Below are 27,096 nucleotides of genomic sequence, written 5' to 3'. Positions count from 1 at the left end.
ATAACAACATGGACTGGCTTTCTGTGCTTGTGCTCCTAAGTTGTCTTCTTCAGGTAGTCTGGAATCAGGTAAGAAAGCAAATAATGCATATTCTTTGTATGCTCAAATAAGTAATGCAGCTTGGTATGAGTTTAGGAGGAAAAGACTTAAGTAGATGGTTGTTCCAAAATAAGATTTCTGTTTCTCTTGAGCTGCTGTTCTGAATAGGCTTGGCTATGCATCAGAAGAGCCTGCCTTATGTTCTCCATCTAAGCAGAATTTCCACTGGTATTCAAAGTAATATTACCAGAGTTATAAGTCCAGAGATAGAACCAAGATAAAAAGTATTTTGCTACTCCGTATCTGAATGGAATTTATTTATTTATTTGCTATAATGTGATGTGTTTTACATTGAAACTGGTATCTTTTTAGCCACTGGACGTGCCTTTTAACAGTTGTTTTCTGTTCATGTAGTCCAGCTTAACTATTTAATGTCAAAAAATAACAGTGACAGCTTTGAGATTTTGTACTTCATGCCTTTTCTAGAGAAATGCAATTTTTTGCTGATCTTGTTGTAATTCATTGTTGAGACCAGACTTTTGGGTGATACATATTATAATTAATTTGGAGAACAAAAACCAGTGAGTTGTTCAAGCTTGCTTCTGTTCTAAGTTCATAATGTCTCTGATTTACGGAGTAAGGTATTACTGTAAGTGAAACAATCTTATCTGTTTTAATTAATGCAACTTTACTGTCTGATTCTGTGAATCCAGGTGCAAAATATTACTGTGGAGTCATAATCTGTCTCTCTTTATTAGCGTTAGCTCATACATCCCTAAGTCAGGAGCTCAGCCCCAAGCCCTAAACGTTCCTGTAGCTCTCTTGTATCCCATATGTCCTGCACTCCACTCCTATTTCCTCTGTCCATCACAACCCCCTCTTCCCTTGTTCTGAAACTCTTGGGGAATCAATCCTCAGCTTTGTTTAGATTCCTCTGTGGGCTTTTGTAAAGCATATAACAAATGGTGCAGACTGGTATCAACATTTACAGGCCGTCTCTCTTCAACCTGACTCCCAATTGAGTCAGCCCCAATGAGAGAAGGTCTTCAGAATACTAGGGCTACTTACTTGATTTCCACGTTCATTGTCCAGGGAGGTGGTGGAGCCAATTACCCTGGAGGTATTCAAGTAATGTTTAGAAGCTGTGTTGAGGAACATGGTTTAGTTGAGAGCTATTGGTGATAAGTGGACAGTTGGACTGGATTATCTTGTAGGTCTTTTCCAACCTTGGTGATTCTATGATTCTATGATCATGATGGTTCCATACCTACCTTAGAGACAGAAGAATTTTGTATGCAATAGCTCATTTATTTCTCCACTGATTACAACCAGTACCTAGTTTTTACAACTATAATGGATGAGATGCTTTTCCCACCTATTTGAGATGCACTTGAATTATAAGCCAGTTAAATATGCTGACAAGCCACAGTTTGACCAACCCCCAGTGCAACTTAATTTACATGCATTATGTTGCTTGCCAAAGTTAGGGACTAGTATTATAAGTGTTCCAGAAAAAAAGGTTTGGTGTAGATTTATAAGTAGCTTTGGTTAGATTAGTTTCCTCGTTGGAACACTTCATAGGTGTACTTCTCCTGTATGTACCTGTGAACTGGGAATCTCTTATTTGTTCACAAAATTTTCAGAGCCTAGAAATTCATGAGATGTGTCTCAATTATAAGGCTGGTGCTAAGACAGAAGCTGTTGCTACTTGAACAAGTAACATACAGATATCTTTGGAACTGAGTAATTTACTGTTGAGATCACATGATTGAAGGGCTAATTTTGGAATGATGAAAATAATTCCTTCCATATAAAATATTCAGTGACAATTTTCAGACCCAGAACCAGCCTGGATTTTAATTGATTACTTTTCTTCAGTAATGGATTCATACTTCGTTTTAAAACACATTACTACTGCTTGGCTTAGGTATACCTATTTCAGTTTATGAGCTTTGACTGCAGTTAAAAAGCTTTTTTTCATGAGCTAGGCAATTTTTACCTTTAGAATAGTATGTTTTCTGATTAGTAGATAGCATTCAAGAGAACATTCAAGTTTATAATTCATGAAACTATAAAAGTGTTTGCCCTCCATTAATGGCTGTAAAGCTGTTCAGCATAGAATCATGGAGTCATAGAATGGCTTGGGTTGGAAGGGACCTTAGTGCTCATCCAGTTCCAACCTCCTGCCATGGGCGGGGCTGCTCCTCACCAGCTCAGCTGCCCAGGGCTCCATCCAGCCTGGCCTTGAGCACCTCCAGGGATGGGGCACCACAGCTTCTCTGGGCGGCTATGCCACTGCCTCACTGCTCCATTAACATTTTTTAATAGAATAGAAAATAATGTGATTTTAATTTTGTTTAATATTGCAGGACTTACTTCTCTGTTTTTTGTCTTTCTTTCTTTCTTTCTTCTTTTCTTTCTTTCTTTCTTTCTTTCTTTCTTTCTTTCTTTCTTTCTTTCTTTCTTTCTTTCTTTCTTTCTTTCTTTCTTTCTTCTTCTTTCTTTCTTTCTTTCTTTCTTCTTTCTTTCTTTCTTTCTTCTTTCCTCTCTTTCTCTCTTTCTCATCTTTCTCTCTTTCTCCTCTCTTCTCTCTCTTTCTCTCTTTCTCTCTTTCTCTCTTTCTCGTCTCTTTCTCTCTTCTCTTCTCTTCTTTCTCTCTTTCTCTCTTTCTCTCTTCTTTCTCTCTTTCTCTCTTTCTCTCATCTTTCTCTCTTTCTCTCTTTCTCTCTTTCTCTCTCTTCTCTCTTTTCTCTCTTTCTCTCTTTCTCTCTTTCTCTCTTTCTCTCTTTCTCTCTTTCTCTCTTTCTCTCTTTCTCTCTTTCTCTCTTTCTCTTTCCTCTCTTTCTTTCTTCTTTTCTTTCTTTCTTTCTTTCTTTCTTTTCTTTCTTTCTTTCTTTCTTTCTTTCTTTCTTTCTTTCTTTTCTTTCTTTCTTTCTTTCTTTCTTCTTCTTTTTCTTCTTTTCTCTTATTTCTTCTTTCTTTCTTAAAAGCAAATTCTTCAAAACATGTATTATACACTGAGTAATTTCAGCTTATTTTACAAGCTCCATTTTCATTTCAAATTTTGAATACATGGACTGGAGACTGCTTTATGGGTATCTTGTAATAAAGGAAGGTAATGCTAGGACATGAATGCAATAAAACAGCTGCATTAGATCACAGAACATAAGACAAGACTATTGACACTCTGGATTTATAGGAGATTTGTTCCCAAATACTGCTCAATGATTGAAAGCAAGCCATACCTTCCATAGGGTCTGTACAGTATTTTACTAATAGCAGTATTTGTTTTCATAGAGTAATGGTTGTGAAAAACTTTACAGGAGCAGTACCGCTTGACTTACTTGTTGGGCCAGCCTGGCGTGGAGTGGGCAGGAAGCTGAAACAAGCAAATGAGCATTTCCAGTCAAATGAGAAGACAGTGGGTCCAATCAATCCAAAACAAGCAATGTGAAAAATGCTGTTATTTGAGCATAACACATCTCTTGTATTGTAGTGAGAATAATGCTAGCTGCATTTCATTGCATGCCTTTCTAATAACATCTTTTTCTTTCTTTCCAGTCCCAGCCTCTCTGGAAACTACTGGTGAGTTCTGTTTACAGATCAATTTGTATGCACGGGAGGCAGTCAACAAAAACAGCTGCTCATAACATTGCTAGGACAGACAGATTTATAATTACTGTTATTGTTATTGCATTAATTTTTACACATCATAAAGATAACAGCAAGGGCTAATGTCCTACCTCACTTGTCTTTTTTTTTCAGATATAGACATAGATGGAGGAATTGATCAAGACATCTTTGACATCAATGAAGGTTGTTGTTTTTTTTTAAATTCAGTTTCTCTTTCTTTTTTTTTTTTCATGTTAGTAGCCATAGATCAGTATAATAACTGCATGTTAATCTCCTCTTCTCTATAGCCCTAGGACTGGACCTCTTTGAGGGAGACATCAAACTTGATGGGGTGAGTTCAAATATAAAATATAAAACCAGAACTTTGTCACCGATTCATGCAATGTAAAGTATTAGTGGTGTGAAATATGACTGATGCATCCTGCTCATACTAACAATAAATGCTGTTTATGTTACGATAAACTGAAAATGTTGGAGATGCATTTCTACAAAATGTCTTAGGCAATGAAGGACTCGGGTGCATTTGCAGAAACATTATCCAGAATAAGGTCAGTTTAGCCCTTAGATCAATATCATTAGCATCTTGTTTTCTTCGCTGTGGTTTTTATGTTTGTATTTTAGGATACTCAGCAGCTCAGATCACATCCAGACAGGGTTTATATAAAATATCCTTAATTTATCTGCACAATATTTATGTAAATTATGAGCCAATTAACTTTATAGACCAGTGCTGCAAAACTTTCATCGTGTAAATAGATTAACCAAAACCAATGGAAAATTAGACCTGTGAGTAATTCCACATGTTAAAACATCTGTCCCCTCGTTCAATTAATAATAATACAAAAAATATTTTCATGGCCAGTTACATCTCAAAGATACGTAGTAGAAGCCCACAAAATTGTCTTGTGCTCCTGGAAGTCAGTAGTGTTTTCCTTTTTGTTTTTTTGTAAACTGCTTATGCCTGGGCATATTGATGGAAGCAAAGAAAGCACTTGTTAGTGGCATAGGAAAAAACCCTTGCATTATGAAAAAATGTAGAATTATTGATGTCTGTGCACATTTCAGGACTTTGGAACTTAATGCTTTCCACAGGAGCTGAAGCTCTCCTCAAACTTGTATCAAATCACAAATAATCTGTTGGGAGAAAATGCTGCAGATATTGGAGACATGGGTAGAAATGAGCCATAGACTTTTCAGTGATCTTCCAAAGTTTTTGCACTCTTTGATTTCTTATATTTCTTATATGAACTCATAAGAAACATAGCACATGCTTTGCATTAACAGTATTTTAGTCCTTGACCCTGAATCAATTTTTACTGAAAACTGCATCCTTACTTTCTCTCTCAGATGCAGGAACGAAACTCCATCATTGGTGACAAATATCGCTGGCCCCATGTCATCCCCTATGTCCTTGATGATAGCCTGGGTACAGTATTTATCCCTGACAATGTCCATATGTCACTTTGAAATGTTAATTACAGATCAGTAAAGATCCATGTCGCCCTTTCCTCTTCCTACTGCCATGCTGTAAGTTTAGAACGGGCCATTTCCCCCAGTAGGATTTGTCCTGATACACACTAGCAGGATGTCTCATCTTTGTCTGGGTGTTGGGGTCCTACCTCTTGTCCGGATGCTTCTTAACCTGACATTGTGATGACCCAGCACATTGGTTTGCTTTGAAAATCATCAGTTCAAGATGTGAAACCATAGTGAGAAGAAGAAATAAAATGACACTAAAGATATTATTAAAGCTGGACAGCTTACTTGGCTATTTACACCACCTAGAGCACTGGGGGCAAACTGACATTCTGGGTCGCAAAGCAGTTTGCAGTAGAACATTGCTGAGTTGTGGGGTCAGGCTGCTCTCCATTCCTTCAGGTCCACCCAGCTGTGGCTTTGCATGGCAGAGGGGAGTAGTGAGATAGGGAATTCAAACTTGCAGAATCACAGAATTGTAGGGTTGGAAGAGAGCTCTGGAAATCAGCTAGTCCAACCCTCTGCTAAAGCAGGTTCCCTAACAAGTACATTGCATAGGAATGTGTCCAGGTGGCTTGTGAATCTCTCCAGAGAAAGAGACATCACAACCTCTCTGGGCACCCTGTTCCACTGCTGTGTTGCCCTCATAGTACAGAGGTTTTTTTCACAGTCATACTTCTCACTGTATATGAGAAAAATTGCCCTCAGCACACAGTGTGAGGTCATTTTTCTGGTCTATGGCATGAAAAAAAAAATAAATTATTCACCCCCACTTTAAGCTAGGAGCTAAGGTAGTCAAGGGTTTGAAACCACGTAAATTGCTTGGAGTAGATAAGTCAGACATACAGTCAGTACATTCAAGTCCCATACAGTTTCTGTGAGAGGTGTGTAGCCTACAGTTAGCCCTAGGTGAAACCTGATGTCATCATTCACTGTTTATTTAATTCTTGTTCAGGAAAATCTCAGCAAAGTAAGTGAGAAAAATTAGAAAATGAAGAACCATGTACTACTGTGTGTTACATACTCATCATGTCATATTTTATACTTAAAAACTAAATAGAAGTTATACAGAAACAGAACAAGGGGAAGATAAAATGTCACAACAGCCTAATTTGATGGTTTCTAGATCCCTACGTAGGTCTTAATCCAGCAAAAAAGTTTGTGTATTTTGATTAAAGATTGCTGGAGTAAGACCCACCCTTCAGGTATGGACTCTTTGGACTTGCTCCTTACGGGTAGCAGTACAAACCTAGTGTCTCAACACTGACAAAAAACATGGTTTACGTTTCAGAAACTAATGCTAAGGGAGTCATCCTCAAGGCTTTTGAACAGTATCGACTCAAAACATGTATTGACTTCAAACCTTGGGAAGGAGAGGAGAACTATATATCTGTGTTCAAAGGAAGTGGGTAAGAAGAATAATATTTTTTCTTAATAATAATATATTTTTAATATAAAAAAGAACATTCTTTTTTTTTTTTTTTGCTACAGACTGTATTAATGACCAGCATTCACTCTAAAACTCATCTATCTAATTGTAATTCTCTATATTTTTGTGTGTCCATTTCCAGTCTTTTTTTTAACATAGTAATTAACAATTTTTCACTGATACTTGTTGCTAAATATAATAAGTAATCAAGTACCTGAAGAGGTAGAGATCTGAAATAAGCTCATTGCTTTCTACACTGATCTTTGGTTATATGGAATGTCCCTTTCATGTGGTCATAGTAAGTATACCTTAGGTTTTAGAAAAAATATTGCAGAGGAAATGTAATAGGTTTAACTATGAAACAATGCATTTGTTTTACTGTAACAATTTGAACTGCATTTGAAGATTGTCACGTAAGCATTCAGATTATTTTTTAATGCTGCCTAGCACTGAGACATTACACAGAGGTTTCTGTTTATCTATTTTGAGCAATAGTTATGCTATTTCACCTTAGTTTTTGCAGAATAATGTTCAAGAAATGAAATCAGAATTGCACCAGCTGCTTCCTTTTCCAAGGCAGACTTTATCAAAACAGTGTAACAGAACAAATATGTTCTGCACTCCACTCTGGTCCATTTCTCTCTTGTTAGAAAAGAAGACCAGGGAAACCTTGATAGCACGGTGAGAAAATCGACTTTCAGAAAATCATATCCTGATATGAGAAAATGCATTCATAAATGGAAAAAGATTTTCTGTTAAAAGAAACATTTCCTAGTCTCTTTATCTTGTTCTGAGATATTTATATCAAATAATTGTTTCAAAAGTTCTTCATTCACCAACTCTTTATTTTCTACTCCTTATGCTGCGCACATGACTTTGAAACTCAGCCCTAAAAGATGTATAAGTGGAGATGTAGAAAGTAATGCATTTTCCCAGTGTCTGTGAACTGAATGGAAAACTCACATAACCAAAATTTGGATTTCTGTGTTACATGAAGTTGTACATCAAATTTAAAAATAATTGTACCTGAAAAAAAAGAGAACCGAATTGTTTAGCCTATGGCAATTAAAAAGCTTCTGCTCAGCGGTTCATTTATTAGCTTGTTACTTAATTTCTATTAGAAATAGATGAGTCATGGTCAATGAGAAGACAAGTCAGTCTAGTTCGATAACATATCTTGCCTTTATTGCCTAGTGTGGTGCTTCCTCTGAAATGTTTTCCTTATCACAGTTGACACAGCACTAATACTGTCAGTGGTCAGCATACTTTTAAAAAGCCTGGAGATAAACTACAGACTCCTGAAAATGGCTGTTTGGTTTCAGTGAGCTAGCTTTGGACTGTACAAAGAAATTATCAGAACCAACCCTGCATTAACTGCCTTTCGTTTTGCTCCATTCCTATGGTCTGATATAATGGGTCAAGGTGAAAAATGCATAAAGCAACCCATTTCCACTCAGCTCTGTCTAGATTTCTCCTTACTACCTAGATACTTCTAGATAGCATCTAGAACTTCTATACTGGCAGGAGAACTCAGTCTACAGGGCACAGTGCACACAGAAGCACAAAGATCCTGGCAACCCCAACCAGATTCAGAATATTTTATTGCACCAACAAAAAGTCAAATCATCTTTGCATTTCTGGTCTGATTTGCATCTATGAAACAAACTGAAGAAGGCGAGGGAATTTCTTTCAAAAAATGAAAAACCTTCTGACTAGTAGGCCAAAATAATAAATTATCTTTTTGAACTCAAAAGTTAGTCACAAAAGACTACAGCACTTTGTACAACCAGAAAAAGCTGCATAATCAATATGAGGCCTTGCTCAAGGGAATCCAGTGAAATTATGGAAGCCGTATGTGCTCCCTCCCAGGCCCCATGCTATGATTTTAATGAGTAATCAATAGCTAAGGCTTGTGCTGCTTTGTAGAAAGAGAAATCCTGTGGAATATGGTTCACTAATAAGTTGCAGGGTCCTATCATGCCTGGTGTGCTTGGTTTTTACATTTCTGGGGTGATGGAACTGCAAATCCTATGGAGTATTTTGTGCCTGATTAATTCTATGGATTTCATTGGGTAAGTGTTGATTTATTTGCTGCATAAAATACAAATTTAAATGCGCTTGCTAGTTTGTGGACACGGGGTGCCATTTTATTGGATAGTACAGATAGCTCACAGAATTTTTTAATTCTTTAGTAAAAACTTCAAGTATAGCTGTAGTTTGGCAATACCTTGTGAGCGTTTGTCAGTAGCAATCGCCATAACACTACCTCCACAAATAGCTGGAAAGAAAAGAGATAAAGAAAAGCCCTCTCAGATGTGCTAGCCTTTCAGAGAATAAGTATGATCCCCAGGAGTGGACCTGATCTGAAAGTCACAACCTGTTATCAAAGCAAAAGAACAAACCAGAATGGGGAGGCAGCTGTGATGGTGGAGGTGAGAAGTGGCATGGCCATGGTTTGCCTGGCACTAAGACAGGTCCAAAATGTGCCCACAGATAGTTACGGTGATCTAGCCAAGGTGCATCTACTTGTTAATTTGCAGTAAATCTTATGTCTTAAATCATGTGCCCATAATCTTTAATGTTTGCCCTCATTGTATTTTTTCAGTCATAAATAGTTCAACTTTCTTCTGCTAAAGAAAACCCATTAAAAACAATCCATCCAGAGTGGAAGAACTGCTTACTCATTGAAGCAGAGTTTCAAATGGGAGGAAAGGATCCAATAATGAATGGATCATTGAAAAAACACTCATAGCAAAACGTAACTCTAGTGCTCAAAAAAAAAGCCTGTCGAACAGACTCATTCTGTATTTCTCATGGCGTGGGGGTGGCATTGTCCTTCACAGATTTGTCTTCCAATCTTATTTCCATATTAGTTGCTGGTCCTCAGTGGGAAACCAGCAGCAGGGCTTGCAGCAGCTCTCGATCGGAACCAACTGTGACAGGATTGCAACAATTGAGCATGAATTCCTCCACGCGCTGGGCTTCTGGCACGAGCAGTCACGGTCTGATCGGGATGACTACGTGTCCATTGTCTGGGACAGGATTCAAACCGGTCAGTCACTCTTCTGACATCTCACTCAGGCTCTGGTATGATGTGTTTTGGGTAGGGAATGTCACTTTTGGACATCCTCCCATGACTCAAAGATGGTTGGACTGGATGATCTTACAGGTCTTTTCCAACCTTGGTGCTTCTGTGATTAGCTTACCTTGAATTAATTTCAAGTCCACCAGATCAATAAATTAAACATCGAGTGACATCTGTTTTGGATAGGCAGCATTATTTGCTGTCATTCTTCTCGTGTCACAGCAGTTCCCAGAGGCCTAACTGGAGATCTGACTCCTGTTGTGCTAAATGCTGTACAGCCCAGCAACAGAAGAGAGTGATGTGGTTTGTTTTAATGAATACAATAAAGTCACTAATTACTATGGGAGTCTGTAAATTAATTAAAAATAATCCTGCCCTACAAAACCCAGTACAGCCAAAGCCAGCAGGAAATCCAAAGGTAAGCGAGGGCTCGCAGGCCAGAGAGACCTCTTCTGGGGTCTTCATCATACAAGCCATTATTTTGGCAAGGTGGCTTCCAAGTGCAAATGCTGGCATATTTGTCACAAGCCTGACTGTGGCATAGGGTTCCTCAGGGTTGGGATTGGTATCGGCTTCTTCAGCATACTGCAATTCTCCATAGTCAGTTTGAAAACAAGGCTGTGTGCCCAGACATGGTACTGGCCTGGCACAGGTACACACCGAGCACCAGACAGTAATTAAACCATATACATTTATATTTAGTTGTGATCAATAGCCAGGGGCATACACAAGTATATATTGCAGAAAATGACTTAGTGTCTGTTATTCGATTTCCATTACACTTAGCTGACTTAACAACAAGTTATGCTATTGTTAGACACTTGAAACTGCAGAAGCTTTGTTACACTGACCAGAGCATATTTCCTGTATTTTGGCTAATTTTCATTTAAAATATGTATAACTTTGCCTTCCTTTAGAATTAATGATGCCTTTTCACTCATTTTTCAGAAAATACATATAAAATTAACTTTTGAAAGTTTACATGATTCCAGTTCTAACTTTTTACCAATTAAACATCAGAGAAAATGGATTAGAGATAGAGGCATTCCTGCAGGTGCATAACTTGAGCACTGAAATTCTATGTCCACTTCGTCATATTGCAGGACTATGGCAGTTTATGAGTAGACACATGGCAAAAAGATTTCTGATAGGAAAAAGTCTTCCTTCATGCAGCAGAAGTCATCATGTTACATTCCAATGGCTGAAAGAGGAAGCTAAATAATTTTAGGCTAGAAATAAAATACTTTTATAGAATAATTACACAAAAATGATTACCAAAAAATACTTAAGTTTCCAAAGGATTTTCTTTTACCTTAAGCCTGTATCTCAAAAATTGGTCGTCTTTGGCAATAAACAATTTTTTATTTTTTCCTTTTCAGGTAGAGAACACAATTTCAATAAATATGATGATAAAACATCAGACTCTCTGAATGTTCCCTATGATTATACATCTGTGATGCACTACAGCAAAACTGCTTTCATGAATGGAACTGAACCAACCATCGTAACAAACATACCATACTTCATGGATGTCATAGGACAGCGGATGGACCTCAGTGATTATGATCTCCAGAAACTGAATCGGCTGTACAATTGCTGTAAGTTTGTCAATTTATTTTAAATTCTTTGCTTCTTATCTTATCATCCAGCCACAAGTTAAAAAATATATGTGAATATGTTTGGAGAAATGGGTTGTGTCAAGAACACTGGAAATAATGGTAGAGCTAGAAATAGCATAGCCCTCCTGCAGGAACGCTGCTGTGTAGTACAGCTTTCTGTGCAGTCTCATTTGACCTTTAGTTAAAAATCAGCTTCGCTCAGTAGATGATTTTTGTTTGTCCCTTGGGTGGCTGTTTAAAATGTGTGCTTCTGCACAAAGCTTTTTGCTTCTTCTCCCCATTATTCCACAGCTGCTTCTCTACAGAAATGAGAGTCTTTGCTGTGGCTCTCATACCTGCTCTGTACTCATGAGAGTCTGTCAGACAGAGCTTGTTCATGCAGACAGGTGATGGATGAAGTTACAAAGAAAATGTGAGCCTTTCAAATTCTTGGTTTTAGTTTCAAGCCCAGCCTATTAGCAAAGTGATCAAAATGGCTGCTTTGCTCACATGGAATTCATTCTACAAAGTAGAGTGAGAATAGGAGACTGGGGAATATTATTATGTAATTGTGACTATCAAATGTGTCCTGGCACTCAGATGATACTTTTGCTTTACTGCCTCAGTATACTAAGTGGGGCATAAGATCTTACATCACATTGTAAATCTCATTCTACATATACTTTAAATAATAATCAAACCCATTTATTGAAACTGTATCTTTTTATGAGTATATGATCCTGATAAAGATACTTATCTTCACGTGGATCTAAAATGAACACACATGCAGCCTTAGCTTCCAGCATTAGACACACAGTCAATTAGCTCTTATGTAAGTGCATGAAGCTAAGGATGTCTCTAACAGCAGACAGGGTCCTCCTTACTCTCCATTATCTTATATATATTCCATCATTCTTGAGCAGTATATAAACACTTCTTGATTTTGTAACTTTTTTCTTACACAACAGTCACGTTTGCTCAGCAAAATAAGCCCCATTCATGCTGAAATATGTGACAAAACTCCCACCACTTTCAGGGCAATCAAAATTTCCCCTACTCCCTGCTCTGTCCAGGCATAGTATGGAGTGTGTGATATTTGCAGAGCCATAAGTGGTCTTCAGATGATTCACTGTTTGCCCAAGTTGCTCCGGTGCCAGGGAGGACACGTGCTTCACAGGTCCCAGCCCTCATATGCTCAGCTGCTGAATGATCCTTTCAGGTTAGAGGAAAGACCTAGAATGTCAAACATGCTTTGGGCTGCAGATGTCCTCAAAGATGTATCAAAAGATTGATTTTATTGCTGAGCAGGACTTAAGGAAAGCTTTAACCTGAATTCCTGCTGAAAATCTTTGGGTTAGAAATTGACTATTAAAATGGGAAACTTTGTTCTTAAACTGAAAAAAAAAATCCCCAAAACAAAACAAGCAAATAACAGCATAAGAATTTCTGACTGCTACTTTGGTTCTGCTCTGGTTTCTTCTTCAGTGCTGTCTTCCAGGCCATATGATAAAGGTAGATTTCAGTATATTTTTCCTTCTTTTCTGGCATTTTTTACCTAATATAACCAGCCATGAATTTTCTCATCCACTGAAAGTTAGGATTCAGCAGTCATGCTACACATACTGTCATCCACTAGCCTTTCACTAAGCAGTGAGAAAGTAACTGGTATTTGGTGCAGATGGAGTACAAAACCCCCCAACTCCCATCTCACCATTTAATCTAAGAAACAGATTGTATGCTATTGGGTCTTGCTTTTCTTTCTTCTTGTCTTTCAGTTCTATATGCCAGCACTTTTTAATTTGATAGGCTAAAGCTTTCCTGTATGGGCAAATTGATTTCATATTTAGTTTTTAAGCTTTGATTTCAAAGAGTTCTTTCATCTAATAATTCCTCCCACCCACCCACCCTTTTTTTTTTTTTTTTTTTTGCTTACTTTCTTGCTAACATTCTGTTTTTGTTTTTTGTTTTTTTACTTTTTCTCTAACTGTCACTATAACAATTACTGTGAAAATATTTTTTGTTTTTTACAACATCATACAAATACCATCTCTTAAAAGGTATGTTATACAACCCTTTCCTGAACCAGACTCAATGAAGCACTTAGCGTGCCACTGAGGTTGATTTTTGTGATACTCAAGGTTCTTGTTATTGGTGCAATGAAACCTTTAAAACTGTCACGATATTTGATACATAGGGTGAGAAGCAATAATCACAAAGCATTTTGTTAGCAGTTGTTTTCAAATGGTGGTTGGTGTTAAAGAGAGCTCAGATGAAGTACAATAGGAAGTAAATCTAAGAATAGGCCTAAGCCTGGATTTTTTTACTTTTTTTGTTAACTTCTGACTAGTCAGAGTTTGTATGAGATGAGATACCCACTGGTTTCAAACGTATCATTGCCAAATGTATTTTCAATTCAGCATTTTGAAAATCAAGCAGAATGAGCAAATACTGCAGTCAAATAGCTGCAGCTATACTGCATTTCAAAGGTAGTGCTCCAGTAGATAATCTGATGAAACTTTTCAAGAGCTCTGACTATGTGTACTAGCCTAAAGAAAACAGAGGTATGAATGGGAAATCCTCAGACCTTTTGGCTGTGTGAAGTTTGGTAGGTCAGAACTGGTATCAGTGATCTTTTAATAAGTAAAATATAATAGAACCATAGAATGGGTTGTTTTGGAAGAGATCATAAAGATCATTTGGCTCTAATTCCCCCCTGCCATGGGCAGGGCTGCCAGCCACTAGCTTGGCTGCCCAGGGCACCATCCAACCTGGTCTTGAGCACCTCCAGGGATGGGACGTCCACACCTTCTCTGGGCAGCCTGTGCCAGCACCTCATCAGCCTACGAGTAAAGAATTTCTTCCTAAAATCTAATCTATATATCCTCCTTTTTAGTTTAAAGCCATTCCTCCTTGTCCTGTCAGTATCAGAACATGTAAAAATTTGGCCTTACTTCTGGTTGTAAGCTCCCTTCAGGTACCAGATGGCTGCAGTAATGCTTTCCCAGAGCCTTTGCTTCTCCAGACTAAACAAGACCAACTCCCCCAACCTGTCTTCACAGGAGAGGTACTCCAGCCCACTGATCGTCTATGTAGCCTCCTCTAGACCCACTGAAGCCATTTTGCATCTTTCTTGTGCTGGAGGCCTCTCTCCTTGTGCTTTTTAAGTGTAGAGTTATCCTGTTGACAACTCATTAACATCAGTGTTAATTGCCAAATGCTTTGAGTTCCTGAATGTTATAAACATTGATGGTGTTTGAAGTCACTGATTATTTTGTATTTGCATTTCTTAGAGTCTCTGCTCTTGACTTTGAATATTTTGTATTAAATGTGTGCTGTGTAACAGAGATTCAATTCAGAACTTTTTTTTTTCATATTGTAGCCTCCTCCCTAAGCTTCATGGACACATGCAGTTTTGAACTTGAAAATATTTGTGGCATGATTCAAAGTTCAGATGATAACAGTGATTGGCAACATTTGTCTCACGTTCCTACTGGGCCAAATACTGATCACACTAACATGGGAGAATGTGAAGGTATGAGAAAACATTCTCCTTATCTCTCTGGGAAGTGTTTTCTGCAAAGGCAAGTCAATTGACTTTGCTCTTGGCCTTGTTCTATGTTTATTTGTTGGCAAACTACAGTTAACTTTTGAACCAAGCAATATAAAGCTGTATACTTGGGAAAACCATGCGACACATTCTGTTTTCTGCTTATTTGAGAAGATTGAATGTTCTTGACTGTTTTGATCTTCTCTAGTCTTAATGTCACATCCTCACAAGAGGATTATGTAAAAAGTTCAAGCTACACATCAGAAATATCAGGTACATCAGAGATAATGCTGACTTTCTGAATAATTGCACTGTAAGACTTAAGAAAAGACTGATGTTTGGAAGTTACACACTTACCAGAGCTCAGCTGAACAATTTGTTGAGAGTCTTAGAACCATAACGTACCCTGAGTTGGAGGGGACCCACAAGGATCATCGGGTCCAACTCCTGGCTCCACACAAGGCCACCAAAATTCAAACCCTATGTCTGAGAGTGCTGTCCAAAGGTCCCTTGAACTCCAGCAGTTTGGGGCCATGCTCACTGCCCTGGGCAGCCCGTCCATGCCCACTGCCCTCTGGTGCAGAACCTGTCCCTAACCCCCAGCTGCCTCTCCCCTGGCAGTTCCTGACACCATTCCCTTGGGCCCTGTCTCAGTCATCAGAGAGCAGAAATCAGCACTTGCCCTCCACTCCCCTTTTGAGGAACTGCAGCTCCCATGAACCTCCCCTCAGCTCTGGGCTGAAGAGAATGTAGCCAGTTATTTATGAAGCTGCCAAGTAATTTGTGAGTTCAGGAGCTTAAACCAGTGCTCAGAAGAGAATGTCAACTGTGAGTTACCAGCACTGTATGAACAGTTACAAGAGAGCACTCGTTGAGTATAAATTGCTAGAGACAACCAAGGGGGAAAAAATTTTCCAAGGAGAACAGCAATTCTGCCTCTGAAGAATGCTTCTAGCATTGTTACCATATGATGTTAAGAATACATGTGTTTCAGGATTTTTGTTTTAACTCTGCCACTCATTTCTCATTCACTTTTGACAGATTCTGGCTATTTCATGCATTTCAACACCAGTGATGTAGCAGGAGAAAGCACAGCTATCCTGGAGAGCAGAATCCTATATCCCAAAAGAGGCTTTCAGTGCTTGCAATTCTATTTCTATAACAGTGGAAGTGAAAGTGACCAGCTAGATGTGTTGGTCAGGGAGTATTCTGATGCCCATCCAAATGGTACTTTGAGACTAATTGAAGAGATAAAAGGTATGGAATTAAACTGCATTTTGGTTTAATCTCTACTAAGTATCCATTTCAATGTACTGAGGGAAAATATTGTAGCAAAGTGACTCATCTCCTAGTTTTACTCTTTGGCTTCTTCTCCAACTAAATAATTTAATCTCTGCTGGTGATACTATACTAATGAATCCTCAGTCAGCTATTTTCTTATAACATACTAAATTACAGCAAATTAAACTCTTGCACTATCACAATAGTTCTCTTACCAAAATAGGTGAAATTCCATGAGCAGTCATTTTAAGTGTTCTAGGATTGTTGGTTTCAACAGCAAGAGAGGAAGTTGACCGTTAGAATAAATTCCAAAAAGAAAAAAGTAATAAAGAAATGGAAAATATAAGTGCCCTGGAATATCCAAGATTTTCAATTAGAAATAAAGAGAAAAAGAAGATGAACAAAATTCAGCTTAATTTTTAAGTCAAGTTTGGAGTGACTGAACTGAGATATATGGGCAGTGGATCACAACTGGTATTGAACTTTGAAGAACATTAGGTTCTTGTGCCTTTGGGAGCCTACAAAATGAGCAGTGGAGGTCCACTGATGGACAAGAGCTCCTTAAACTATAATTCCTGAAGTCACCTTAAGATTAACCTATACTCTCAAATATTTAATTATCAGTTGATCTCCATTACAGCTACAGCTAATTCAGTCTGTTGGTTTCATAAAAGTCTGAGAAAGTTCTTTTGCACAGTCAATATCAAGTCTGCTTCTTTTACCTCCCTTTGCTCCTTAAGGCTCAACTACTACTCATGCCTGTTAACCTTTTCTTTCTTCCTCTCATTTCTTCACTTTGATACTTTCATCATCCCTGTGTACCATCAGGAATCCTCAGTATAAATGTCAGGGATGCTGAGGAAGATGTAGATTTCAGATTAGTCAGAGATTAATTAATTTCTCCACACTTCAGTCTTAAATATTCTTTCATATGTATTACGTCCCATCTCCCATTCCCTTCTTCTTGAATCTATTGATTTCCTTTAAGTCTCTGATCTGCTGAATGTGTCCAAGTGAGCACACTACTTTGACAAACAAGATCTGATAAAACTTCCAAGAATGGTTAAGATATTGATTCCTAAACTGTCTCACTTCTCTCTTGTGAGAAGTTACCCTCACCAACATAGAGTCAACAGAGGAGAGGAAGTGCAGACACCACAACCCTTTTTATCCGTGATTGGCATTGATTGTGGGTTCACACCATGAGCACTACCATGCTTGAGAGATGGAGGAACAAACCCCAGACCATTTCTACTTGTCTGTAGCAGCTGTGGCTGCTTTCAGCCAGGAGCAGGGGAGGCAGTGGGAGCAGGACATTTTACACCACAGTAACTGATCTGCTCATTGAACACGATTCAGAAACACCAGTCTAGTGTATTATGTTTGCTATTCAAATAGATATTAGTTAATGCTGAAATCAATTTAATAGAAGATAGTGGGGTGCTCCTGTTTTTGATTCTGAATTTATTTTTCTCCTCTCAGTTATAACAATAATGAAAAACAGCGAGAAATAAAGATTTTTATCTGAAATTTATTGTGTTGTGTTTAGAACAGTTAGGAAATGGGAGCATGAGTTCTGTGCTTGGGATTGGCTCTGGCTAGTCCAGAAATATAGCTGAAAGTGTGGCCTTCTATTCAGACAGTTAAAGAAATTGTTTTGCTGCTTGTACTATAAACAAAGAATGTCCTACTTTCACTTGCCTTAAAAGGCCTTTGTGCAGAAGTCTTTGTTTTTGTACAAACTGCTCTTGGAGTCAACTGGGATTTACTAGTACAGGAACTTCTGGAGGCAGCATCAGATTTGCACTGCGGTTTTGCCACATCTAGTAGGTCTTGCAAATCTCTGGCTTTAATTTGAAGTTAGTATCATTTATTTGGTGAATGAATAGTGCCTCCAATGAGACAAACTTCCAGCAAGCCATATCTTGCAACACTAGGGTCCCAGAATCCCCTGCATGTTTTTTTTTTTCTTTGAGATATGTTGTTATTCAGTTGTAGATATGTCTTCTTTTTTTTTCTCTTTGAGATATGTTGTTATTCAGTTGTAGATACTTGGTACCTGTGTTTTTTTTAATAATACCACAGGTGGCCTCCATCTTTGTGCATTTAATTATCACAACATTTGGATTATTTTAATGCAGTGTTCTTTAAAATATAAAAGCAAAAGCAGTCTTAGAAACATTAGCACTGTTTTCACTCTAAAGATCTTCTATGTGTATTAAATCTGTTGAAAAATCCAACTGAAAAAATATGATAATACACTGAAAAAGTAATGTCTACAAGAGAAATGTTCCATCACTTCTGAGCCAGTGGAATCTTTCATAGCATTGGAATAGACTGTGGACATGAACAGTGTTTGACTTACTGCTTATTTAAAAAACCCATACCAATGTTTTTCAGGTTCATCTGTGAATTACTGGCAGCTCCACCACGTTTCATTGAATGTCACAAGTAAATTCCGAGTTGTGTTTCGAGGTGTGAAAGGAACTGGCTTATCAAATGGAGGTCTCTCTATTGATGACATCAACTTGTCAGAAACACAGTGTCCTCACCATGTCTGGCACATCAGAAACTTCACGGATCTCCTCAACACAAGCCCTGCAGGGACAGCAGGAAAAATATACAGTCCACCTTTTTACTCTAGTGAAGGATATGCATTTCAAGTTGGCTTGTATGTAAATGGTACCGCTGATAACCCATCTAATTTAGCAATATACTTGCACTTGATTTCTGGAGCAAACGATGATCAGCTGCAGTGGCCCTGTGCATGGCAGCAAGTTACCATGATTCTTCTTGACCAGCATCCTGATATTCGTCAACGAATGTCAAACCAAAGAAGCATAACAACAGACCCTCAGGAATTATCAGGTTAGTTAAAACCAGATGTGCTATCCAGTATGCTTAAAAACAAACAAACAAAATCAAAATTAAGATAGTCAGATTTTCTTATTGTGTAAACGAGTGCAGCTTTTTTTAACTTCTAGAATGAGTGATTTCCTTGTAGCATCATGATGATTGATCCTCAGATTTGAACATATAAGAAAGTTAAACTGGAACCTTTGATTTCAAAGTTGATTTGCATGAGAAACAGGTGGATCATCCATGCCTAGCATTTCTTACATTGGATCATGATGATGCATGTATACCTGCTTTAATGCGAATGCAATTCTTCCAGAAGGCTTGAAACAGAAAATACTAAATTAAAAATGCACACAGTTGATACCAGCTGAAAGTGCAGTTATTAAGTGCATGGTCTCCTTCCTTGCAAAACGAACGGTGGTGTCAGCACAAATCACCAGATGGACAAAGTACTGAGTTGTGTTACATAATCTGTACTTGTTCAAGGTGTGACAAGATAAGGAGCAATTGTCCACAATACTTTGGAAAGGAGGCAGTTTAGGTAAAGGTGTAACTTGGAGAAACGATAGGAATCTCAGTAAGAGATATTAAAGTAGAATTCCATATTCACTATTTGATAAAGGTTGAATTTAAGCCAAGATTACTTTCTGCATCAATGGATTTTGACAAAAGAAACCACCTCTACTACTGAATTTGTTTTGTGGGCTTCCAGGCTATAACATTAATGCAGGAACAAAGGCACTAAAATGTCTATTTATTGATATATATTAAAAAACCAACATGATATACATAAGTTACTCCAAAAGTAATGCCTCCAATTTATTTCCATGGAAACTACAACAAAGAGCCACAGTAACACTATTAGATACAGCAAATCCTCAGCTACAAAATAGTATTTTTCAGCATAGTCACCACCATTAGCCATGTGCCAGCTATGAACAAGAGCCTGCATACCATGCTTATAAGAATTTATTCCAGTGGAGGTTATGCATTGTTTCACAGCTGCTAGGAAAAAGTTGCCCATGCAGTCTTATCTTTCATCAGCCTGAACAGATGAAGTCAGACCAAATCTGAACTATAGGGTTAGTGTGGTAGGACGGTTCAGCCAAGGCTGGCAATGTGTTCCATGGTCTTCAGATTGGTATGGGGCCTGATGGAGAAAATATATCTTTTTCTCTGGCCTGACTCTGGAAGTTGGAGCCTTCAGCTTAGTCAGCATTGTGATGTAGCCATTAGAGCTGATGGTTTGTCTGGGTTCCAAGAAATCCAGAAGGATTGCCCCTTTCCTATCCCAAATGAATGCACATCACTTTACCTGCTGAGTGCTGCATCTTGAACTTTTTTTTTTAATGGGGAATTCATGTGTCACTGCCACTCCATGGACTGCTGTTTTGATTCTGGCTTGTAGTGGTTACACCACGACTCCGCACCAGTAATCATGCAATTCAGGAAACAGTCACCTTCAGCCTTGTGTTGGCTGAATAGGTCCTGACAAACTTACGTATAGCATTCTTCTGTTCCTTGTGAGCATTTGTGGGACCCACTTGTTGCAGCCTTTGCAATATTCCAACATTGCCACCATTGTTTCCAGCACGCTGAAGCTGACATTCAGCTCTGTACACAATTCCCTGGTCATAATCTGCTGATTCACATGGATAAGCTGATGGAGATGCTCTTCATTTTGTGGTGTGACAGCTAAGTATGGCTGCCTGGAATGGATTGTCAATGTGTCACCATTGACACTGCTGAAAAGCACTGACTATTACTTCACTGTGCTCACATCCACGGTTTGATCTCCATAAACATTCATCAAGCGACAATGAATGTCAATGGATGCAGTTTTTTCTGCCTGGAGGAATTCAGCTCCACACCTTTGCTTTAATCACACTTCCATGTGAGATGCCATTCTGTCAGACTGCCCTCCTGCTGCCATCTGTCACACAGCAACAACATGTAATGGAGTATTGGCAGAAAGGTTCAACCTCTACTGCCATACCACCAATGTCTGCCTCTGATGTCATGGGCCAACACAATGAAACAGGAAGCATTACTTTCAGAGCAGCCCTCATGCATTCATTTTCTCAGTGACAGTTTCTACATGAAAAAAAAAGTAGGTCATCTAGAAAGACCACCTCTGTATATGAAGTATGATTATGCCTGTTTCTCCATAGATGGATGGCATTTACCCTGTGCCCTCTGCTGTTGTGGCCACAGCACTCAACTTGGTTCGTTCTCTGATGCTGTGGACTTGCAGTCTGTTTGTGCTCAACCCCTTCTCCCTTGTTCATGTATTGCTTGTAGCCCCTGATTCCCAAGATAAGCCTTGTAACTCTTAATCTTTCTCTGATCAGCAGAGGTGTTGGAGGAAGCAGTTTCTTCTCCCATACACATATTTCAATATAGAGTCAGACTCAGCGCTGAGATTTAAAACAGGGTTTGATGGAGGGGATATCAGCAGCCTCTGACCTGTTGGGTTGTTCAAGGTACCCTCTGTCCTCCATCCATATCAGCATATGCTCAGTACCTCAGACCAACCCACATAGACCTTTTTTGTCGTGTGTCTCATTAGTGTGGAATCTCAGGCCAAAAAAAATCAATTTTAGGCAGCTTCAGCACTGTTTCTGCTCCATGAGTTTCAGGTAATTTATTCCCATCTCCATTATATCCATACGCAGAAACAAGGAAGGTCAGACACAATCTGTCTTGATTGTTGAGAGAGCTTAGTACTACTTTGCAGCAAGGAGTAGCTGAGAACAAAGGGGCCCTATTGAGAAAAAAATCTGAAGTAGTCCCACACTCACATTCAGTTCATGTTTTCAGATTCCTCATCAAATCTTTACTGGGATAGGCCAGATAAAGTGGGATCACCAGCTTCTTTCCCCAATGGAACTGCATTCATGAGAGGTCCAGGACGTGGAACAAGTGCATTCTTAACTCATCAGAGACTTAGAAGCCGCAACTTTATTAAAGAAGATGGTGTTTATATTCTTTTAACAACGGAAGGTATGTAAACATTGACTGCAGCTGATATACTTTATAATACAGAAAGGTACTTAGTGTCACATAGTAAGTCACCAGTATCGTAGATATGAATATACGTTATGTACATTATGAGCAATTTTGGTACTACTCATATATCTAAAGTCAAATAATGTATTTAAATAAATGTGTGGGTAGATACATGCTTCTTTAAATCCATTAATTCATATCTGGGTTAAAATGTAAGTGTATAAAATGACGCTACTCCTGTGCAAATTATTTTGAACAGAGTACTTTGAATAATATGGTGTGCTTAAAAATTTGTTTAAATTACAAGAACCTTTCGAAAACACATAATGTTCCTGAAAGGTAAATGAAAAGACTATCCATTATGCTGGAGGAATGGAAGACAGTTCACAAGTTCTCTGATCTTTACTATTAGAACTTATTAGAATAACATCAAAAGAGAGAGAGAGAGTAAAAGCCTCATTTCCTGTGTTTTTCTCATGCAGATATATCACATCTAGTATCAGCTCAGCCAAGCATTTCACCCACTGTTGTTATGAGTACTTCCACTGGCAGTACCATCAGAACTACCTCTACTGCCACCACCATGACCACCAGGCCTACTGCTACCACCAGGCCTACTGCTACCACCAGGCCTACTGCTACCACCAGGCCTACTGCTACCACCAGGCCCATTGCTACCACCAGGCCTATTGCTACCACCAGGCCCATTGCTACAACCAGCCCCACAGATAGACCTACTGCTACCAAAACACCCATCCCAACAACCCTCGTCACCCTGACTGAAGAGCCAGACACAGACACACCAGAGTCCTGTTCAGACAACCCTTGTGAAAATGATGGTATCTGCATTATTGTAGATAGAAAAGCGGTGTGCAGGTAACTGTATTTAATCTCTCTCAAACACAACTTTAGTTTGAGTAATGAAAGATTCTGGTAGAATAAGTTTCTGTTTCTAATGAAAAGAAGAGTCTATAACTAATTAAGGCAAATATTTCCAGCCACTTACTGCAAGTGACATGGGACTGGTTAGGGTCTTTCCTGTCCTCAGCACTTGAATTCTGACTTGTCTGTAAATTATAGATAAAATGTACTTCTTATTTTCAGTAATATATTAGTCCAATGTTATAAAATGTGCTGTGCATCTCCACAGATATCTATAGCAAAATAGTTAAATATAAATGTAGTTGAAATAAAATAGCATTGATATCAGAAGAAAATATGTTAAAAGTTCCTAGGCAGTGTAAGTAGGATAACTTTGTTCTAAAACTTGATGTAGAAGTGTAGTGTAGTGCAAATTATGACCATGAATTAACAAAGTGTAGTTGCTCGTCTTTGAAACCACTGATGAAGGCTGAGGACCGAAGTGATTGTTTACCCTGCAGGAAGATGAATAACAACTTTAATTTAATCCTCTCTAGATTCACTTGTGCAGCCCACCTGGCTGATTAGCTTTGTTCCAGCTCTCAAACAAACTCTGAGGCTGAAGATAGTAACAACGTGCTGTGAAGCTGTGCCAAGGCAGGTAGACTGGGGGAGTGCTGAGAGGTAAATGTCTAAAGGCCGAGAGCAATGAGAGCCAGTATGACTCACTGAGTGTCCTATCTCCCCATTTAGAAACCTTTTAAAAAACAATTCTGCAAAGGGGCTTGTGCAGCACATCAGAAACAGGTCACAAATATGTGAAAATGTCAAGAAGCTGTTCCAAGAAGAAGGAAAAAACAAAGAGTCATGCTGAATGTTATTCTCATTTTTGGAATTATGAAAAGATTTATTTTCTGACATCTCTGGACTATTTGTAGCTCAAGTGCTTATGTGACCTACTTTCTATCCTGGAGAAATGTGTGACCAGCAGTCAGTTTCCACTCTGATTTTCTATCGGAAACCCAGAGAGGATGTGATATATAACTCTATTTAAGCTTGACCACATTAAATCCCCAAACAGCCTTGCAGTGCACTGCCAATGGATTCATTTTCAAGGCCAAACATACAGTTCTGAATAAATGATATAGAAAGAAGCCATAAAAACAATAACATAAGGAATTACAAGGAGGGTATAGAAAGATAGGTGCAGACCTGAACTCAGCAGTGTTGCCCATAAGAGGTTTCTTTTGTGTCAGATCATTCACAGTAAATTGTTGGAGCTAGTATTAATGCTGAATCTTGCCTTCTTTTGGAGGAAGGCAGAGGCTGCCCACACAAGTTCTTAAAACTTGAAAGAAGGTCTGCTCTGAATCTACCACGCCTACTGATGGAGAATTACTGAGCTTGGAAAAGGCAATGTGATGGGAACCTCTTCAGCTAGCTCTGTCCTAGAATGGTTCAGGTGCAATCATGTCAGCGATACCTTGAGTGTCCGCCCTGTGCTCTCTACCCTATTTATCTTGCAAGTTCAAATTGCTGCATAAGGTGAGAATTAAGAAGGCAAAGAACACAAGAGGAATCAGGAGAGTAAAGTTTCCTGGAGGGTGATAAATGTGGCTTGATGGGATAAAAGCAGCATAAAGCTTCTGGACTAGCTCCCCATGGACTTTATTCAACTCCTTCCTATAAAAGCTTTTTTAAACTGACTGAATGAATGAAGATAGAAGAGCTTTGTTTAAAAGCTGAGCATGTCAAAAGGCAAATTTGCATCAGGATATGAGGGCAATTAGTATAGTGGAAGCAAATATTACATGATAGCAGCCCTTGGGACAGATGTCAGTTTCGTGGAGCAGAAAGTGAGTTTTCTATCAACCAAAGTGCTGTAAACATAAAGGAAAAGGAAGCAGGCAAATGAACTGAGTTACCCAGAGGGCTTGTGTATTAGTAGCAAAATAAGACCATTTTGAAGCAGCAGCTGCGGCCAAACCTGAAGCAGCCAGAAGGATCAGGTTTGAGCTCAGGTTTTCTAGCAATGGCTCTCTGTTTCTTTCAGAGCAGGGATGACCCATAAAACAGTGGAAAGCTGAAGAAGGGTACAGTATAGCCAGATATGTCAGAAGAGCGGGCCACCCATAGATAACTGTTTAAGCATCAGAAATGAAATATTTTAAGTAGTTCTTTTTATACCTTTTGTTTTTAAGTGATACCTCATGTTCTTTTACTTTCCAGATGTCCAGCAGGGAATAACTGGTGGTACATGGGGGAAAAGTGTGAAAGGAAAGGTACAACCCAAGAAAACACTATAATAGCTGTTTCTTCAACCATATCAGTATTTGTTGTTATGCTTATTGTCACTGTCACAACTGTGGTGTGCCTTAAAAAGAAATACAGCAAAGGAGAAGGAAAAAAAGTGGAGAGCCTGACTCTTGAAGAAGTAAGTATTTTCCCTTTTCGTTGAGGACGATATACATGTTTGTTAAAAGTAAGCAGTCAAATTCAGTAATAAGTAAATCAGAGGATATTATGTCTTTTAAGTCAGAAGACTCCAGCTTAGAAGGAGTTATATTAAGTACTATCAATTTTTCAAACACCAAAAAACCACTTCATTCAAACTTGTTCTCCTCCTCTGCCCCCACAACTCTTACTGAGTGGGAGATTGTGTACAGTCATTTGCTCTCATTTGCAGTTTGTAACTCAATTATGTCTTTCGCTCTGTGGATTTGCATTTCATCTGTTATTGCATTTTCTCCCCTTAACACCTGGTATAGCAGTAGAAACAGCAATCCCAAATATCAAAACAAAAAGCAAATTAAAAATCAGTTTTCCTCTTCAATGGCCATTCTTTATTCAAGGAATGAAGCAGCCATGGAATTTGAGGGTTAGGGAAGGTAAAAGGCAGCAGCAGATTGAAACCATTTGAATGAGGGGACTAGAATTGATACAAAGGATATCAGGCTAATTTTGATGGGAACTTCCATAAGATCTTTGGCATCTAGACTCTTCTTACACAACAACTGAATCCTGGAAAGAGCAAGAATGGCATAGATTAAAAGGACTTACAAGGGCCAGGAGAAAATCTGTAAGCAAACTGACAAGGAATAGCCTTCCAGAGAGCAATTTGAATGTCGTCCTAATATCCTTTGTGTGATGTCCTGTTGAAGTGCAGTGCTTCTTTCCAGTGCCAGATACTGTCACTGTTACTTTATGTCCTCCCAATACATTATTTTGGTTTATTTGGAACTAATTCTTTTACATTATACATGTTTTTCTTTTCCCTCCACGCTAGTATTTTAAGATGTGGATTTCTTTCTTTCATTCTTTTTTTTTTTTCTCCTCGTTTAGAATAAAACATCCTTCTGAAGATAATGCAATCAAGCATCAAAGAAATGAACATCACTGGAAAACCAGAACTACATCATCGTTCTTTCTGATACTTTTATCTCAGCTGTCACGATAAAGGTTTGTAAAGTCTGGAAAATAATTCCTCATCTGGATAAAATACTGTGCTAACATCAGTGAAGTTTCTGGCAGTGTTGTGTATTGCCGTGCAATGGAGAAAGTTAGAAATGTGTTGTTTGATGCACCTGTCCCGTGCTTTGAGTCCATCTGAACGTGAAGAAAATATGTAAAACTGCATCCTGACTTTCAGCCAACACAGAGAAGTCTAGGTTTGCCATCTTACCATGGAGCTGCCCATCACAAAAGGGAACTGGACTCTGTAATCCAGGGGCATCCAGCTGTTCCGAGTTCTGCAGCAGTTGTCAGTCAGTAGCTTAAGAGTGTGTGAACATGTGTTTCATTTGGATCTGATCTAGTAAATATAAATAACAAGTAGTGAGGAAGGTGCTTAATTAACCGTACAGACACACAAGCACAACAGAGATGGTAATGGGGACCCATTGATGATTGATGGTGATGAAGGGACTGCTAAGGTATAGCACTGAAGGGTGTCAACCTGAACTACAAATTACTATGGGACATGTAGGGGAAGAGCCAAATGGTCCAAAGGAAAAAGGATGGTCATGATGGATCAGAGGGGAAATGAGTGTTGGAAAATGGTGCCAGAAACTGCAGAGGCTGGCATACAGAAGAGACAAGCTCAGAGGTCTTAGGGCACCTGTACACCTCAGTCTCTCTGGACAAGAACAGTTCAAATACATAGAGGTTTGATAAGGGAACCAATCTTCCACTGAATGCACAACACAAAGCAACGAATGTGTATGGTTCTGTACTGGCATTACACATGTAACCTTCCTCTGATTAATATTCACTGAAATGT

At 38.7% G+C, this 27,096-nt stretch overlaps 1 protein-coding gene across 1 annotated transcript; it reads left to right on the top strand.

Annotated features, from left to right (window-relative positions):
• MEP1B (meprin A subunit beta) lies at positions 1–26,332 on the top strand. Its single transcript, XM_065753458.1, has 16 exons — positions 1–68; position 798; positions 3,607–3,624; positions 3,805–3,855; positions 3,960–4,003; positions 5,020–5,098; positions 6,440–6,557; positions 9,451–9,629; positions 11,042–11,260; positions 14,640–14,792; positions 15,849–16,064; positions 18,489–18,956; positions 21,768–21,950; positions 22,439–22,832; positions 25,047–25,251; positions 26,160–26,332. Exons 1-16 carry the CDS (start codon positions 9–11, stop codon positions 26,175–26,177), a joined length of 2,406 nt encoding a protein of 801 aa, XP_065609530.1. The 5' UTR covers positions 1–8; the 3' UTR covers positions 26,178–26,332.
• Positions 26,333–27,096: the final 764 nt, after the last annotated feature.

The sequence above is a fragment of the Cyrtonyx montezumae genome, unplaced genomic scaffold (genome assembly GCF_038088225.1).
Source record: "Cyrtonyx montezumae isolate F1298 unplaced genomic scaffold, pur_monq_1.0 scaffold_8, whole genome shotgun sequence".
NCBI classification, from domain to species: Eukaryota; Metazoa; Chordata; class Aves; order Galliformes; family Odontophoridae; genus Cyrtonyx; species Cyrtonyx montezumae.
This window is presented reverse-complemented; position numbering and strand designations above follow the sequence as displayed.